The sequence below is a fragment of the Limanda limanda genome, chromosome 12, assembly GCF_963576545.1.
Source record: "Limanda limanda chromosome 12, fLimLim1.1, whole genome shotgun sequence".
Taxonomy (NCBI): Eukaryota; Metazoa; Chordata; class Actinopteri; order Pleuronectiformes; family Pleuronectidae; genus Limanda; species Limanda limanda.
Genome location: NC_083647.1, coordinates 8,235,854 through 8,255,001, shown reverse-complemented (window position 1 = coordinate 8,255,001; position 19,148 = coordinate 8,235,854). Strand labels below are relative to the sequence as shown.

Sequence of the window (19,148 nt, the reverse complement as noted above, 5' to 3'; positions counted from 1 at the left end):
CTGGTGGTAATTTGGTGACACAGCGATTGACAAACAATAATGTTGTAGTGCATCATTTTGAGAGTTTAGTGCAAAGCCTTCGCTTGACGGAGACAACTCAGTTTTCTTCTGTTTTTAGAAGACAAACCAGTTTTCTAGTTCAGATCTTCCTCCGGTTTGAAAATGACCCACTTTCAGATCCATTTGACTTCAAGAGGATGCAGCAGAGGTAGGCTGCACTCTGTGCTCTGTCTGATCTCAGCAGCTGATTAGAGATCAGTGAAGATCTGAGATGTTTGACACGAAGGTCACTGACGTAGAACAAGGTCCACAAACACTTACAAAGCTACTAGTAATAACAAATAATTAAGGAAAAATAAATTAGGAAATAATAATTTATATATTAACTGCTGAATATAAATGGACAGTATTATGTCTCCATCATGCAAACAACAGCATGTGAGAAACTTTTACTTCTTCGAAAACAGGATTTGATCTTTTGCTGATTATATCTCTTGCTTTAGCATTTTCACTTCTCACAAATCCCTATTTCCAGATTAGACATAGTACAGTGCAGTTGCACTCGTTGATAAGGAATATATGCTGTGCTCACACAGAATCTTTTGGGGAAGATAATAACACGAGAAGGAAGAGCTGTTTGTATAGAAACACAATTTTAGAACCTTCGCTTTGTAATTATTTCTGTCTATATTTTACAGAAGTGACAGTTCTGTAAAACTGTCCGGTGCAATCTGTTTTTAACGGTGACTGTCCAAGTTAAAATTGAACAGTCACTTTCAAACTTAACAATAATAATAATGATAATAATAAACGCTATTCAACTTTAATTACATAGCACCTTTTAAACATAAATGCAACTCAAAGTTTTTTACATTGAAAAAGGAACATGTTGAACATTTCATTTATAATATATTTTTTTATAAATTATGGATCCAAGTAAGACACTAAATTAAATGGCAAAATTGATAGAAGAAAAATATACATTACAATGACGAAAAACTTGCCTAAATAAATACGACCTCAGTAAACGTTTACAAATGTGGACAAAACTTGCATTTCTAACTTGACTGTGCAGGTAAACCACTCTCGCAGAATCCAGTTGAAGCTGAAGAAACTTTAAGAACAAGTCTCAGAGGACCTAAGGGCTCTCGGTGGTTGACAAGGAGTTTAAAGGTCCTTGATGTAAGAAGGTGCTTCATCATTAGTAGCTTTGTATATGAGTAAAAAGGATGGTAACATCAATTCAAATAGAAATGGGGAACGAGTGTGGAGCTTACGATGAGGAGCCGTGCTCAAGTCCTGTTCTTTGTGAAAAGGCTGTTAAAAGAGTTGTGAACTCACTGAGGTTTTCCTTGCAACTTCTTTGCAGGCTAGCGAAGAGTGCATGACACTGCACCAATGAATCCAAGAAAATTATACCAAGACGTTTCACGAGTTTTTCTGATTCCCAAATCTTCGCACAAAGCATCTGTTGTATTTTGCCCCAATCAGCATTAATTACCGCTCTTACGATATGTATAATAAAGATACTGTAAAGGAATCAAAATACATTGTGCGATTACAAAATCGCATATAGTAAACAAATCGGTAGTTGTGCCTGTTTTTCCAGAACATACATACCTTTTAAAATGATGACTTTCAATCACTTAATTTCTTAATCTTCTGGATAGGAAGTGTCAAAATAAAGTGATAGTCCCCTCCAGCTGCCAGAGCTTCAGTTGTCTCAGAGCTGCATGTGAAGTACAGACCTCAGTGCAGGGGCTTTATCTCACGGAAAGAAACAATGACAATTAACAGAAGAACATGATAAAGAAAAAAACATTCTAAGAGGCTGTACGAGGACTGTACATCAATGAGCTTCCTGCTTTTGATCTCACACTCAGCCTTGTCTTCTACCCACAGATGTACACACATTGTCCTTATCTGATGGTTCCACCAAGAAAACAACAGCTTGCCGGGGCACCCCCGTCCACAAGACGTGTTTTGTTCGCTTTGATTTACAGCAAAATTGCACAATTAGTCTTCCGGGCAACAGTCACCTCCACTTCAAAGGTTATTTTTCAACGGGGAGGATTCTTTTTTTTGTGACCAACTCAGCGATTTCACATGTATTTCACAAAAATGTTTCTCCCAATTTGAAATTGATACCATTACTTTTAAATATCATACATAAAAGTGCTATCGGTTGTAATGTGGAAAAATTACGTTACATGAAAGACTGGGAGACAGAGGTGGATATGGGATTTTTCTAAATCAGGGGCCGAAGAGGGGCCACAATTTAGACTATTATACGTCCAAACTATATGCACAATTCCATATTCAGTACATTTCACATTAAGTCACTCCTTGTTTACTCTTAGCTCTATTGCTTTGAGAAAAGCCACACCTCATTGAATGTATTTAGAAAAGTATTCCTTGATCAGGCATATTGTGTTTTTCTGAGAAAGATTCGAAATTCTAAACAAATTGTCATATTTATAGAGGCGACTTATTTATACATGCAGCTCTTTTTATAGCTTTGTTGTCTCATCCTTGCTGGAATGCAGCTGACACATCACAGTGGAGCTCTCAGTCCACAGAGGCTCCTGCTAAGCGCTGTGTGCAGGTGACTGTGGGCGGAGTTAAAACCACTGCAAACAGCAGAGCAGGTAAAACAGCTGCACAGGTTATAGTTGTACGTAACCTCAGCATCTTGTAAACCACACAATCCTGCTTGTGAGAAATGGCAAAAGAGTCACAGCCCCACTGAAGAGAAAAACACGTGCCATCCTCAGAGTCTGCAAACTGACAAATGAAAGCTTGTTTCCTTGCCCCTCCTCACTTTCTGTCTTTGAACGCCCCACGCTCAGAACTGAATTTTCTCTTTTTCTCATGCCCCCAAAACCCAATTGGGTTTTCCTGTGAATTGTTTTTCCTTATCACATTACCATCTTGCTATTTTCTCTCCTTTGTTTTCTCTTTCTTTTTCTGACATCTACATTCACCCACATAATCTGTCTTTTGGTGTTTTTTCTGCATAAACTAGTTTTTGTGTCAGGTTAGTGGTTTACATGGGAAAATGAACCTGACCATATAGTAGGCAATAATCAAGACTGTTGCTTTCCCCAACACGGCCAGCAGATGGGGCTGTGATTATAGGGTACACTCGATAATAAGACTTTCTGAAATGAAAGACATAGGGGTAAATGCATCATAACTTATAATTACTTCAGGTTCCAACAGAATAGATCTGATGTATAATTTTCAGATCTTAAATTGCAGGGATATAATAAAGACTAAATCCATCACTTCTGAGCTTTTACTTTAGGAAGCAAACATCAGTTGGACCTCATTTATATTCACACTATTGAACTTATTAACCTGAAAATAGCAGCAGCAGAATTAGATTGATGTTCACTGACTTGGAATATGGAGAACGTTGCAGATTTCATTCCTGCTCCTCACTTTGAGCTCCTGTTCTATGTGATGTTGTTGAGTGGGTCCTGTGGGAAGTGTGGAACTGACTAATACTCACAGCATAAATAACCAGGATCAGACACAGCAAACTCATGATTAATGCAGGATGGTAAATCAGTAAGAAAGATTGAGAGTTACTTAAAACATATCTCCAATATTCAGTAACTAAAAGTATCAAACATTCTGAAGAGAGTTTGTTGTATTTGTCACAGCAGCAGCTCTACTGGTTCAGAAAGCAGAGGATCATGGGTAATATTCACCATTCAGCTGTGTTTAAGTTCAGGGAGTGGGACTCTAGTCAACACATAGATAGGATTTGTTATCTTATTCATATGACCCACTTACATTTCTATTTACATGACCCAAATGTACACAAAGGCATTACAGAATGAATCACCACATGTGGCTGCAGAGGGCGCTGTTGCTCAGTAGAAGCTACACAGTGTTGCTTTAAATCATCATGACGAGCAGTGCAATTTAAATCCACGTCACAGTGAGTAGTTACAAACTGATATACGAGACATAAATTCAGATGTTTTGTGGGGAAAACCTATATTTTAATCGTCAGTGAAATCATTTTCAAGTTGTACAGAAGTTTGCTGCACAGAGATGGACCTTCACATTGTCAGTAGAAATTAAGACATATACCTTAATTATCATGATTTTCCACACAACTAATATCTATATAGTTTCATGGAGAGAAACTTTTATCACATAAGATCTTATAGATTTATATACAGACATACTTTTGCAGGAGATCAAACTGGAATCTCCATCAATCAGCAAGTAGCAAATTAAGAGTTGAATGTTTGATTTCAAAATAAAAGCTTTTTAGTGTAGTACTCTCAACCACTTATATAACACTGTTGTTGAAATTGGGGTTAACCTGTTTCCATCGCCCCGGGACTAAGTAGTGATGACTAGTACTGATGGTGGTGACTCATGTGTTTTGTGGAATCTGAAGAGTCAGTCAGGACATGCCTGTTTCATTATGCGTGCAGTCTTCCTGCATAATATCACGTGTTAATAAAGTCCTTGTTAAAGCAGTCATGGCCTTTGGTACAATCTTCTTATTGATTATTTTTATTGCATTAATTTCTAACAATGTGATATTTTGACAGATAACTGGACACTGTGGTGATGACATTTTACCCAGTGACTAAATAGATTACATCCATCCATTATCTTATAAGTGTCTTATTCTTTGAGGGTCGTGACGTGGCTTATGTCATATTAATTACAAAATGTCAGGTTCCAGCATTTCAAACATGATGGTTTAATTATTTTCCATGTCATCCTGTATATGAGACTTTATAGCATGAACTATCTTTGAATTTGAAAATGTGACCCTGGGCAATTTTAATTTCGACTCGCATATAAATATAAAGTAAATATAGCTCAATAACTCATGATGATGTCATTATTAGGGACAGCCCTTGTTAAAAAAAAGCATTTTACATGCAGTATTTGTGAAAATGTAAGTTGTTCTTATCAAGGCAATTTGCTCTTTAGTTTGTCCCCAATACATTGAAACTTTAAACAAAACAAAAGCAAAAAATAATAAACTTTATTTATAAATCAACTTTCAAAACGCAGTGATAAGGTGCTTAACAAGTGAGAAATGAAACAATAGGAAATGGTCAAAATGCAAAAAAGAAACACTTTAAAAAAGTTATTTAAAGATCACACATCTTTAGAGCACGGATACGGAAATAAACAAAAGTTGCAAATGAGAAAAGAGTGAAAACAAGATAAAATAAAACACTATAATTAGTGTTACTATATGTAATGATATATATAGACAGTGAGCACAGAACTGAATCAAACCTATACAACCGGTCTGTAAATAAGGGAATCTGTTAATCTCCCCCTAAAACAACTAAAAGATAAACGACCACAGAACCTTGCTGCTTGCCCACTCGTGGGCGTGCTCGGTTAAAATATATTAGTTTAGTTGAGGACACAGTGTTGGTCTATTTGTATATTTTCTACATATATATATATATATATATATAAAATAAAGTAAAACGGAAGTGTAGTTTTATTTGATTTATTCTGAAGGTTACAGCCGGAAGTGCTTCCTGCGGGGTAACTTCACCGAGCTGCACCTCTCTCACCTGCACAGAGCTCCACACCTCCTCCCGCCCGCAGCTGCACTCGCTCCCCGGCAGCAGCAGCCTGTGGTCGGACTCCTCTCCTCTCGGTCCCCTGCTCCTCTCCGCTCCACACACCATGAGTAAGTCCGGCTCGCTCCGAGTCAAGAGTCTGTTCAAGTTGAAGTCACCTGAGAAGGAGAACAAGGAGCTCCAGCGGGCGGCGACCCTCAGAGATGGAGCCGCCGCCGGCCACAGAGACATGTCCGGCGGGACGGTGCCCACCAGCCCCGGTCCCACCAGCCCCGGTCCCCTCAGCCCCGGTCCCACCAGCCCCGGTCCCCTCAGCCCGGGAGACGGCGTCACGCCAGCCGGAGAAGAGTCGCTCGTTTCCCCGAAAGAAAAGAAGAAACGACGGCTTCTGTCGTTCAGGCTGAAACGGAAGAAATCCAAGCGCAAAACGGAGGAGGGGGACGTGTTCTTCCCTGAGACCGATGAACTGGACAGCTTCAGCCGACCCATGTGAGATCAAGTTCATTCCTTCATCTCTTTTCTGCTTCTAGATCTGACAGGTCGGGTGAAGAAGTCCTGAAGTTCAATAAACAGCAGCAGAAGTCTTAAGAACCCTGAACAGAGAACATTATAGAAGTTACTCTTACTCATTTTGTTGTTAAAGCGATGGGACCCTGGTCTCTCCTCACTCCCTGGACCCCCCTCTCCTACTCTCTCCTTATTTCACAGATTCTCAGCATGAAGCAGCAGACACGTTTTGCCCTCTGGCACTTTTTTTGAAATCTAAGCACAAAGACATTGAGTTGTGGCTGTATCACGCTTGTTGGTTTCCAGTTTGGAAAAATATATATATATTCAGTGAGAACTAGGGCTGTTACAATACCAGATTTTAACTATACGATTATAGTGACTAAAATATTGATGATTATCGTGATATCTATCAGGAAAAACAAGGGAGACGTTCCCCCTCTGATTATCGTTAATCTGGGTTAAACTTGTCGTCCCTCTTGGTCTATTTTTGAGAGGTCTTTTGATTTTACAAATAAGTCCTTTACTTTGTGGGAAGTTGAAGAGAGTGAATGTGAAACGCAGATTGACCCCATTCTGCTGAGGTGCCCTTGAGCAAGGCACTTGATCTCCCATCTATGCTGTGGCTCACTGACCATGTGGGTACAGCTCCCTCATGGGAGTCAATGTGAAGAAGTAAATATCCTCTCTGACTCACTCTCCCCTGGATAAATGAGAGATTGAAAACAACAAACTGGTTAACCTCAGGTGGCCACCACAATGACAGAGTGCTCTTAATTGTTTATTCCATGCTTGTCGTGTTCCCTTTTTTTTTATTTTGGTTCCTTGTCCAGAAGCAGTCAGATGATGGGTCGAGACTCAGTGCATCTGACACGTATGTTGTTGTCTCACAGTGTCAGGTTAACCCACTCTGGCAGATGCCGTTGTGTGCTGAGGAGGAAGGCAGGCATGGCATAACACGTCAGGCTGGAAAACCTGCCGTGCAGGTATGACACATTAACATGTTCAGTCCAATTAAATTCAAGTTGATTTTGTGTCTGAGCTGGTCTGGATGTGAGGAAGCATGACTTCTACAGGACTGACAGAGGGTTCCTTTTCTCAGCTATTTTGAAATTTAGTCTCAACAGTTTTCACACCTGAAAGTTGGAACCATGGAACCGAACCATTCCTGCAGTTTACTTTTGATCTGGTTAGTTTTGGTTTCACATTGCAATTTAGGTAGCAGTCTTACGACTTTATTGGGGCATGTGCGTCCTGTTGTAATCATCTACGGGGGCTGTAACCACTACTTGTCCCTGATTGGTTGGTAGATGGGAATGCATCTGAGGTTATTGGTCAGGTTGGAACTTGTTTCTGTTTCAAATGAGGAAATGGATAACCCGTTTGTTATTGTTGTTTTTGTTGCCACTGTAATATTATGATGGTTTTACTACAAGCCTTACCAACATCAGGGGCAGGACTCCACACAAGTTCAATTCCGCCAAATCTACAAGTAATCCTGCACGCCGCTTTGTTTTTTTTTTCTTCTTCTGTTGTTTGATGCTGTCTGTACTTCCTGCCACTCGGAAAAGCTGAACTCTCCCAAAAAATGTTTTCACGAACCCTGGTTTGTTTGACTGAGACCCCCTGTGTGGTCCTGCAGACGGATCAGACCAGACACAGTTAATGTGAAAGCGCCCTCAAAGTCTGACTAAGACAAGACTCAAATTTGGAAGGAAAAACCTTTTAGTCTAGTTTTAGTGGAAGAATGAGCCCTTCAGCGAACTGCTTTCAAATTAGATTTCATGGCAACTGATTTTCACATCTGGCCTGATGCAACATTAAAAGAATCAAGAGCGGTCAACTCTTTGAAAGGGAATCAGAGAACTCCATTTCCCTGACTCCAAATCCTCCATTTATTGGTTGAGTTGTGCCAGGAAGGTGTTGATTTTGTTCTGTTAATTTTGTCGGCCTCCGTGTAGGTGTTTCACTAGATCTCATAGTGTAAGTGTTTGTAATAGGCGGCACACTAGCATTTAAAACCATTTGTAAAGACAACATTTGAAACCTCTTTGCACACAGAGCCAGCAGACTATTAGACACCTACAGTGACTTCTGCCCAACAGTGTTCCATATTACAATCTGGGCCTTTAATAACCATGCTGCATGTCCATGTTTGTAATATAACCGTAAACCTTCAGGTGGTAATTTAGTATAATGAGATTATATTAATGTGGCTACTGTCAAAGATAAGGCCTTTTACTGTAAATGCTGCAGAAAATCTCCCTGTAATACTTTATTTACAACACTGTGGGTAAATATCTAAATGAACGAGAAGGCATTCCAACGTTTAGTAATATAGATAATGGAGTTTTGCATGAATGAGGTGAATGGTACTTTGTTTTTTTCAGGTATATAATTCCCTGGATTAGCAAAAAACAGAAATCCCTGTCTATAAACAGAAAATGTGTCTTATCATGAAACATATAAGCTGCACATGTATGTAAGCACGCGTGTGTTGACGTTTATTACAAGCAACAGACGCAAAATAATAAAAAAAACTGAAGAAACACATATCTCAGGATGAAACAGATATGTCAGACATGTAGAAGACACCGATAAAGATGTCTAACCAGAAAGACAACTAGATTTAAGATTGTGATTTCCACGGAAGACTTCTTCCTTCATGTCCTCCCTTCACCCCTCACCTGAATGCTGCGGACATTTACATGTTTTTCTGAATGCATCTGACCTGCACAATATTCTGCAGGATTCTTCATAATGTGAAAAGAAAACTCCAGAAAAACGGGGCTAGACATGTCTGTAAAAGTATCACAATTTAAAGTTACCACTCCCTTATTATCCCTTATAAATTACTAAAACACATAAAACAGTTCCTGCTAAGACCAAACCTAATGTGGTTTATTGTGAAACAACTCTGAAAAGTAATATCAGTTTGGAGAGTAGCTTTGTATCCAGCCAATTTCAGTGTGGTTGCTCTGTGTGTTTACATAATTTGCACCAACCTTAGGCGTGTGTTAGCTTTGGCAGATTTCAGTTCTTACTCTTCTCATAGTTAAGGCAGTAAGTATAACCTTTATTTACCTCCCATGAGTTTGTTATTTTGTTTGTCAGCAAGATTTTCCAAAAACTCCCGGACAGTTTACTCTGAGATATGGGAAAGAACCGATTAGATTTTCGTGTGGATCTGGTTCAGGGGGTGGATTTTTTTAAATTCGATTTAACATCGGACATTTCTCAACATTTTCATTAATATCTCAAAGATCAAATTTAAGGACCTTGAAGAAAAGGGGACTAATATTTGTGAGTGTGTGCAGTTTGGTCCAGATCCAAATAAGACTCCGGATCTATTCAATTTAAATGTGATTTCATTAGGGGACTATTGGGCCTTGGCTGAGTTATTATGCTCTGAGTGCCATACTAGTTCTCTCATAGCTGAACAAATAGACTTCATCAATATTCCAGTAACATAAGCTCAACTGCCTAAACCCAAACTCATACTGGTTTCCAGTTTAGTCAATTTAATCGTTGCCACACTTTGCGTAACTGTAACTCTTCATACCACTGTTTGTTTTTGACAGTACTGTGAACACACAGACCTTTCATGCATGTGTCACCTGATGTACAGAGGCAGATGGTGGTGATATCAGTGTTTTGGAAGAGAATGAGATCACTTCACTTCAAGGTTTGCTTGTTCTGTCGGAGGTGAGGTTTCAAACGACGGGGGGGTGAACTCTGTCCACGCTCCTCTGGATCTCCAGGCTTGTGACTTGCTGGAATCTGACCAGGATTGGCAATTGAAATGTTTCATGTCATGAGTGAGGAGGGAAAGTACAGGCTCAAACTAAAGGTTCAGAAAAGCTTCAAGTGTTTGGGTTTAAAAACTCATCCGGGAGCTGAGGTGTCAGGATGCAAAATACTTGGGCTTTTCTCTGGGATGTGACTGCATCAGCAGCACAAAAAGATCTGTGAGATATCCATTTCACTCACACGTGTGGACGAACGCATTTGAGAGGAGAGCACGAGAAAGCTTATCCAAAACAATTTGATCTAGCAGACAAGATCGACCAGTCACACCCTCCAACAGAGGCGGTGGAGTCCCGCTCTATACAATTTCTAAACATCCCTAAGGTGGAGGGTGTGGACACTGACATTTTTGCAGTTTGTGGTCGCATAGCAATGCAAGAATTTACAAGTGAATACCCTTGAATGCGCTCATTAGACTCAGGCCTTTATTCATCAATTACTTGATTGCACATCCATTTATTAGATATATCGCTTATCCCTTTAAGGGGTCCCAATTTCGGTTGGGGAGGGGTCGGCGATCCCAGCTGATGGTGGGTAACAGGTGGGTCACACTCTGGACAAGGTTGCCTGTCTATCACAGGGCTGACAGATGAGCTGTGGGAATCACATGTTGTTGTTTCCAGCACTTCGGCCCTTATCACCCAAAGCTCTTGAATCTCTTTTTTGCAAGTTGACGTTTTCTTTAAGGACACTCCTCATAAATCAACAAACCTTCCGGGACTGTAATATTTTATTATAGGACCTGTTTCTACCTGAGAGGTTTCTGTAAGTGGGGTTTATTTCTAATTATTCCCCTTACCCTACTTCCTGTAAGTTGTGATTGCACACTATTTTTTATATCCACAAGTCTTTCATATCCTGAATTTAGAGGGAATTTCATCTTGACTCTTGAATTCCTGGAGAGGGATGCATTGTTTGCACCATATACACTCAGCAGGGGGGCAGTGGCTGATGTATTAGCGCCCTGACGTAAATTTCTCTTTGGCCATAACTTATCTTACACTGTCTTACAGATACTGCTGTGGGACAGTGGCGGTTTTGTGACGTGACGTTTTGTGACCATGGAGATAAAATTCACTAGATGCTTCTGATCAAATCTTCTTATCACAGTAACATTCAAGGCCGAAGTCACAGACAGCACAGGACAACAGCCCGAATGCACAGACAGGTGCGGTCGGCTGTGGAGGCTCAGTCTGTCTGTAAAAGTGAAAGTGTTTGTAAGCATGGCGTGGAATGAGAAGGTGTTGACTTGCTGACGTGAGCTGTGGCTAAGTGCTTTAAACACACAGCTGCTCATTCATTTGCAAACATATATGAAGCTGGTGTCTGAAGGAGGAGACACTGCATCAGAGCCACTCTCCTAAGATAACATCATACAAATAAAGGGTTGTATCTTGATATTAATGTCATTTATATAATCAAAGATAAATAGATGGTAATCAGTTGTCTCTTGATCTTTGACAATTATAGGTGCAAGAAAAGAGACTTTTGGGGAATTATCTGCAATCATCTGTAGATGAGTTCAATCAAATATGGTCAGATGGAACGTTAAGGGACATTAATGGCCAAACACATCTATTTAAACTGATAACAAATGATTGTGATGTTCTTGTGCGGCTCCTAGTACTGGAGAAATTAGCGAAGTAGGTTGTCTGTTTATTGCCACATAAAAGTTATATTTTATCTCATCCATAGTCCATTGGACTATGTATATTGGAGAGAGGTCAAAGTTCAGAAGTGTTAACACTTAGATGTTGATGTCATGCAAGTCTGGAACAACACAAATCTGAGCAATCTAATCTGTTGAAACAATAATAAAAGCATGGTTAGTATTTTATTAGTTACTTATTAGTGTATAGTATTGTATCAATAAGCAGCAGATTATTTATTTATTTGACCATTTATCAATCTGTAATTATCCATATTCTGACCGATTTGATACATAGTACTTACAGCATTATTGTACTTAAAATGTTACAGACTAAGAGACCATTAGCTTTTACTGTGTGACATAAAGATTCAATATTACAAAGAACTCCCTGATACCTGAAATGTATTGTTCCCCACTGCTGACAATACTTTAAGCCTGAGAAGTGAACTAGACCTAACAACCCTAATGCATTTTCTACTGACACCTGTTGCTCAAACAAGCATCACTTTGTGCAATGACGGGCAGCAGAAGATGAAGTAGCTCGAAACAGAATGAACCTGTTTTGCATATTAGTGAGAAACACGTTTCGTGACAGACAATGAGAAGGGGGGGGGGCTCATTAGGGCTACTCTTGTTTTCTAATTAAATTGTTAAGAACTGGTTATTATGAGGAAGTTACAAACAATATGATAAAACCAATGATGATAAGAAAACAGTGTGCACGTCAAGTTTTTGGCAAGACAGCGTTTTCGTGTGGTGATGAGAGCCAGCACAGTCGCAAAGTTATTTCCTGGTTCTCTCCTTCCCTTTGGCTGGGCTGCAGTTCATCTTTATACCTCTTCTCTTTGCTAAAAGCCTCTCCTTATAGGGCTGAGATAAGAAGAGCAGATAAGTATCTAGTGCGGATTGATTCACTGCCCTTCTCCAGCCTTTAGGGGCCTTAAACCGGTTTTGTCACATGATCCTTAAAAGGGGAATTTATTAAGCTGATTTTTTTTAGACATAAACTCAAGAAAATGGTTTGAGGCTATTTCCAGAGTTTGCCTTTCCCATGTGAAGAGCACAGCAGGAGATTGCACAGGTCAGACTTGAACACAACGGCAATAAAATGTCTAGAGCATTCAGGCGAGGGGTGACGCCTGTGCATGCAGGAGGCAACACATGAATTATAAATTCTGGAAATGTGTTTTTTCTTTTCTGCACATCGACACTGGCCTTGGTCCTTATCGCTCAAAGTTGGCAGGAACATTTCAGCATTACAGCATGTCTGGAGTTTGGTGCATGTCTGAAAGCAGCTCAAGAGTGATTATACCTGTAAGAATTAAGTATTGTTACTGCGAGTGCTGGCTACCTGACCAGAACAGATATTGCTGAGTGAGGTGTAGAAAGTGGGACGTTGAAGTGGAGTTAAACAGAGTTTTTGTAGCTGCAGGGAGATGCTCTGGTGAAGTTTCAAGTGTTTTAACCATTTAGAAGTTGACAAGTGAAGCTTTACAAAGGATTTGCAGGTTGGGAACTACTTTCTCTCTCTCAAAAACAAAAATGATAATTATTGTCATGCACCTGCGCCTTTGATGTTCATGAAGTGCTGTTCAGTCTTCGGAAGTTGTGTAAAACATGGTCTGTTGTGATGCATAACCACTTGTTCAACTACCGAATGCCTTGCCAAATGTGTAGAGGTTGCTGCTTTGTTCTGGATCAATACAGCACATGTTCCAGAGACAGGGTTTGTCTTCCTGCTGCCACCCAGCATTGTGACTGACAGGTGCAATTAAGAAAGATCCGTTGGCCTCTCCTGCAGTGCTCTTCCTTCCATGTGATTATAGTTCTATATTTAGATCCGTCTTCAGCTAAGTGAGGAGGTGATGTACAGATATTCTAAACACACACAGCCCCTGTCATTAGCCCAATTGCTAACCTAAGAAGACCTGTGAATGACACTGTTTTCCTGTCTTGCTCCTAGTATTTTTCATAATACTAGTGGTGTCGCTATGCTGCAGGAAAAACATCAGTTGGTTGGTCAATCAACACTGTTGGTCCAGAGTGAAATGTCTTCTAGGTCAAATAGGTCATGGTTTTATGAATTATACACAGATGTTCCTGCATGGTCTTCAGAGGAGGGATCTCAGTGAGAGTGATGATCCTCTGACTTTCCCTCTGGCAAAGTAAGGTGGACATTTTTGGTTTGCAGTATAATGTATTCTTGATTACGCATTTCCCACATACATTTCATATGTGGGAAGCACCTGCAGCACAGTGTAAAAGGTGAACATTTTCTAGAGGGCTCAAATGCTCACAGATTTGAGTGTCAGTCATGCTCACTGAGGCTAAATACTTGTCTTTAGAACAGCCATTTTGCTTCATTCTTAGCAAACACACATAAAGAAGCATCCATACTTAAAGACGTGGTGATTCCGAAGTTTCCATACATCAAGACAAGAGATAATTATGAGTGGGGAATTTTCCCTTTTCTCTGTATAAAGCTCTCTTCCTTGTCTTCCTTGTAGTTTTGCCAGTGCAATTGCTCTTGGCTTGAACATGTAAAACTGCTGAAAACACTTCTACAAATTACAGCCCTCTCCTTCTGGTTATAGTCTGTGGTGTAAAGTCATTTAGGAACATTTTAGAAATCAGTGATCCAGTTGTGGTTTGGTTTGGTGAATCACAATTTTTTTTATTTTTTTTTATTTCTAGCCTCACAAATTGGAACCAGTTTTCGCATTCACAGTAATTTGAAAGTGTATTCTGTGGAAGAGGAGTATTGTCTCGATCAGTGGCAGCTTATTGTTGTGCCAGGTGATGGTGACACGTATGGTAATAACTGAGCCTCATCCCCACACCTTCTTGTGTTGTTTTAGTTCACATCCACAATTAAACACAGTAGAAGTAAAAGCTCAAAGAGGGAAAATAAAAGTACGTAGTCAAAATCGAAGGGGATTTGTGAGGTGGTGATGTGATGAGATCATGAGGTCTGCAGCTGGATGCTGCTCAGAAATGAGAGAAAAACAATGTATGATTGTTTTCTTCATTGAGTAACTAGAACGTTCCTGAGAATCATCATGTTCTTTGATAGATATTCTGTATATATATATTTATATATTATATCTTATATCTTCTATCAAAGTGATCATTTTTACATCTTTGGATTTGTTACAAACACAAAATAGCTACTGAAAGCTATTGATATTGTTGTTTACGGTCCGACTATTTAATTTCATCCCAAACCGCAAAAAGTGATACTTTTGTCTGTGTTTTAGCTCCAGACGACATCTTAGCTAATCTCTATCTCATTTCGCTCAATGTGTTCCGCCTCTTTTGCTCTTCACACGGACAGTTTATCTGCTGGCAACCAACGGCTGCTCAAACATGATTGTTCAAACGGAAACCAGAAGGCTTACAGACCCAAAATCCTGTCCCTCACCTACAGATTCATATGCACATGCAGAATCTGTAAGATATAGGTTAATGTAGATATATCTGTGCATATGCTGCTCTTTGATAAATCAGCTTCATATGGGACAGTAAGTTGGATCAGCCTTCATTTAAGCCCCCTAGTTTTCCTGCCTTGGTGTCGACAGGAAAGGAAAGAGGGCCAGATACTAGTACAGGGACTAGATTAGTCACGTCAGGGTGATTCGTCCCCTCCGTCAGTAGATTGACTAAAGAAATTCCTAGTTTGTATTTAGGCATGAAGTGGCCATGTGTTTCTTTACAAGCTGAGTTGCGAAATCTTGGCACTCGAATCCACAGTTATGACGTTAGTCCTCGTGTGTGTGTTTGTGTGTGTGTGTGTGTGTGTGTGTGTATGTGTGTGTGGGTGTGCACCTGGTGTTATTCAGTTGTGTGCACTCACAGTGGGACCAGTGCTCTGCTGACTGTGTGTGAGCCTCTTGTTTTGTTAACTCATAATTTGAGTCTTTCAGTTATTCTCAGTGTCAATGTTTTTTTGCCATAGAGGGAAGTAAAGGATCTGTCATGGTAACGGCGGTTATGAGGAAAGTTGCAGAAGCTGGATAATTCTTTTTTCCGTGTTTTGTTTTCATAGAATCATTTTAAAATTGTTACTGTTAACTCCAGCATACGTATTGTATCTCATTGTTTACCTTTTGTTTTATCAGAAGATCCATAAACACGGCTATTAAAATCAGCAAGAAGGAGCAGCAAGGCTTAAGTCACTACTGTGTAACCTTTATGCCTCATTGGTATGTCAAACAGAAAACGAATATACAGTAAGACATACTGTACACCTAAGCACGCATCCATGTAGTTGTGTGTAACTGTGACCAAAACACACCTCCAGGACTGGGAAATTAGTAATTTCAGTTCAGTTGGAATTAGGCAAGCTCAGTTGATTGACTCAGGGTTTAAGTTATTTTTTTTAAGTAATATTCATCACCCATTCTGCAACACCATGAGCACAGGAGCCAGCTTTGTTAAGACACTCAGTTTTTACTGCGACAGTTTCAAAATGTGCTCTTAAACTTCTTTTCTTCTCGCCACTTTGCTTTTTTTTTTTAAACAAATAAAAGAGGCCTAAGGCAAGAATAAACGAGGCAGTTCAATTCGTCAGTGAGAAAGTATCGTCTTACACGTACTGTAGAAACAAGTCATATTTTGTGAGCATAAATAAAACAGAAAAGCTTGCTGTCAGCGTGTTAAATTATTGTTTTGAAAATCCTAGTTAGTATTTGACTATATCAATTAAATGTTATGACAATTGCTAAGTTGAAAATGCATTATACTTATTACTAATAACATAAAGTATCTGCCAGAATTTGGACTTTATGCAACTATATATCGGTTCCTGTTTCCCCTTCCAAAGTCAACATGTCAGCATTGTGAGCTGCCTTTGTAACTCTGCCATCTGCATGTAGTTGTGGTAACGTCACAGCTGGCTCTGATCCTGAATGGGACTTTCTGTGACAGTGATAGACTGCGTGCATTTTATTACCACTACACTGTGCATTCTGCAAGTGGGAGAAGATATGCCCTTGGCTCTGTTCTGAAAGTCATTGTGCAGGTTTTTCAAACGATGCATCATGTCTTCACTGAAAAGATTTCCGAAACTTTCGTTGGCTTGTTTTTCGCCGCTCTGGTTATTGGTCCATGTGGAAATGTGGGGACTGCAGCCTACTGGTTGTTACGGACCCGCCCAGCATCTGGCAAACACTGGGCCCTGCAGGAGTTGCTCAGGCACTCCCAGTAACTCTTATTGTCCACTGCTGTTTTGGAAGCACAGTGCGAAGCCAATTCAGATCCTATTTATATCTTGTCATCAGCACTGCAGCTCATCGTAGTATTTTGTTTTATAGTTGCATTATTTGTTGCACGTTAGGCTTGTTTCAGCTGCTGTGTTGTCTGAACATGAAATTGTAAAGAAACAAAGAGTGTGACATGTTTTTCTCAGCTCACTGGCTGGCTCGAAGTTTCTTGTTGGGCAATATGGCCCTAGAACTTACTTCAGGCAAATATAGGAACAAGGTATCTTCCATCAACAGTCTCCAGTGACTCATTATACCCCTCATATACCCGAACGAGGGTGAGTCAGTGTTTGAAATCTTTCCATCCCTTGTTTGAGTTGAGCCAGTAGCTCTACGCAGTGCTGCAGGTTTGCCGAGCTAACTGAAATCTGTTTGTTTAATTTGCCTTGTTGTTACTGAGGTGAAAAATGAGTGTGTTGATAACCCTCTTCGTGGCACCAGCATGTTGGTGTGATGCTAATCTCTGGTGTGCATGAGAGCCATCAGTAGTTTAGGTTTGGTGGAGGTTTCAAAATGCATATGGTTGTATGTTGTCCAACTGAATATTAAATAGATAGATAGATAGATAGATACATAGATGTGTGTAACACATAGACTGGCTGAATGCAGCCCAGTGAAAAAGGCAAGTGAGTTTATCATGCTATTTACAGAGTCGGTTCTCTATAGTTACAAACTGTATTGATGGACATTGTACAAATATGACGCAAAATTGCCAGGATACAGAGGCTGCCATCTTGTTGTCCTAACGATCCATAGTATCGAGGTCCGACCAATGCCGACGAACTGTGAGTCAGTGTCAGCTTTTTCATCCTGCTTTCATACCATCAGATAATAGGTTAAAACCAAACGTATTCATACATTTGTGTGCTAACTACCTAAAATAAAATAAATCGTATTTGAATAAACATATTTGACTTGTACTTTGAGTTTTTAGTTTGATTTAATGTCCTATCTGCTAACATGGAGGAGATGGGGCTTATTACCTATACTGCAGCCAGCCACAAGGGGCAATCAAAATGTGCCAAATTTCATTATTTCTGGTGATTCTTTGTATTTCTCACCAATGGCTTATTTTCCTCTGGATTGGGTAGACGATTTAAGAAACCCTAAGGATCATTTGCAAAAATAATCTCATTTGTATCCTATTATTATACCTCAATGAAATAAAGAAGTTATATGGTTCAGAAAAAATAATTGTTGCTGAATAGGGTTCTGAAAAACTTGCCTTTAAAGATATTTTGAGTGTATATATCTTCTATTTTTTGGGGTTAGAAGATATAGGGCAAAAGCTAACATTCATTAGACATGTTGGTATTTTTGTACTTTTAACTGGCTGTATTTCTAGTGGTTTTATTTCAGTTTTGATGATTTCAAGGTTTTCTTTCTCTGTGATTTCTGTGAGACTGTATTTCATTTGATTCAGGAATTTTGCAGGCTGTAGCTTGTAATAGCTTGGTTTGCTGCATACTAGATGATGTCATCTATATGTGGGGTCATATGTAAGCGATCCGTTGACAGTTATGGAAAATAGGGAGCAATAGAGAGAATGGATTGCATATGATAAATGGCACTTGTCGGATTTTAACTGGTGAATTTATAGTCAGTCTGGGTACTTCAATTCAATATTTTGCTGTTGAACATGTTTGTTATTCTCTGAAGAAGATTTTAAAGCCACAACCTTCATTCAAAAGCAATAATAATGACTTAATAGAAACTACAAGTGCGCTCTGAGAGAACATACCTTAGCTAAGGCTAAAGCTAAGCTAAAGCTAAGGCTCTATCTCGCCTTGTCAAAGTAGTCTCTCCCATTATTTATCTGGATTGATGGCCATCCATATTCTAATTTCCTGCCACAGTATCATAATGTTTTTACACTTCTCACAATAAACATTAGATGATCTCTAACTTGGTGTTTTGTGCAGTTGCTGCATTTTATATCTGTGCGCATTGTGCAGCTATTTGGTGATTGTTGACTCGCGCTATCACGTATAAAGTTCTTACCATCCATGCATACCTCATAGTTTGAATTTGTGCACGTACCCGCTAGTGGAATGCAATACAGTTCGGTCTCACAAGAGAACTTGTTTTCCCCCCTTTAGTACCTGTCATTTGAAATCTGTTGCGTGTGTGAGCAGGAGTGATAGTTAACCCCACTACCGCCTTAGATTTAATCAATTCTGTGGGAAAAGCTGCAGAGAAAGTGCAACACAATTCCTGAATCCATCCATTTATTTGAATCCGCACACCAAAATATAATGGGTTCTCTCCTGACCTATACAGCATCTGTCCAAAAAGTTTCATGTTAATCCATCCAGTAGTTTCTGATTAATCCTGCTAATT

At 39.6% G+C, this 19,148-nt stretch overlaps 1 protein-coding gene across 1 annotated transcript in view; it reads left to right on the top strand.

Annotated features, from left to right (window-relative positions):
- Nucleotides 1–5,688: 5,688 nt before the first annotated feature.
- The window catches only part of crybg1a (crystallin beta-gamma domain containing 1a), a 42,295-nt gene continuing 28,835 nt past the window's right edge, over nucleotides 5,689–19,148 (top strand). Inside the window, exon 1 of the mRNA XM_061082968.1 lies at nucleotides 5,689–6,071. Within this exon, the coding sequence (XP_060938951.1) occupies nucleotides 5,689–6,071 (383 nt within the window). The remainder of the gene's footprint in view (nucleotides 6,072–19,148) is intronic.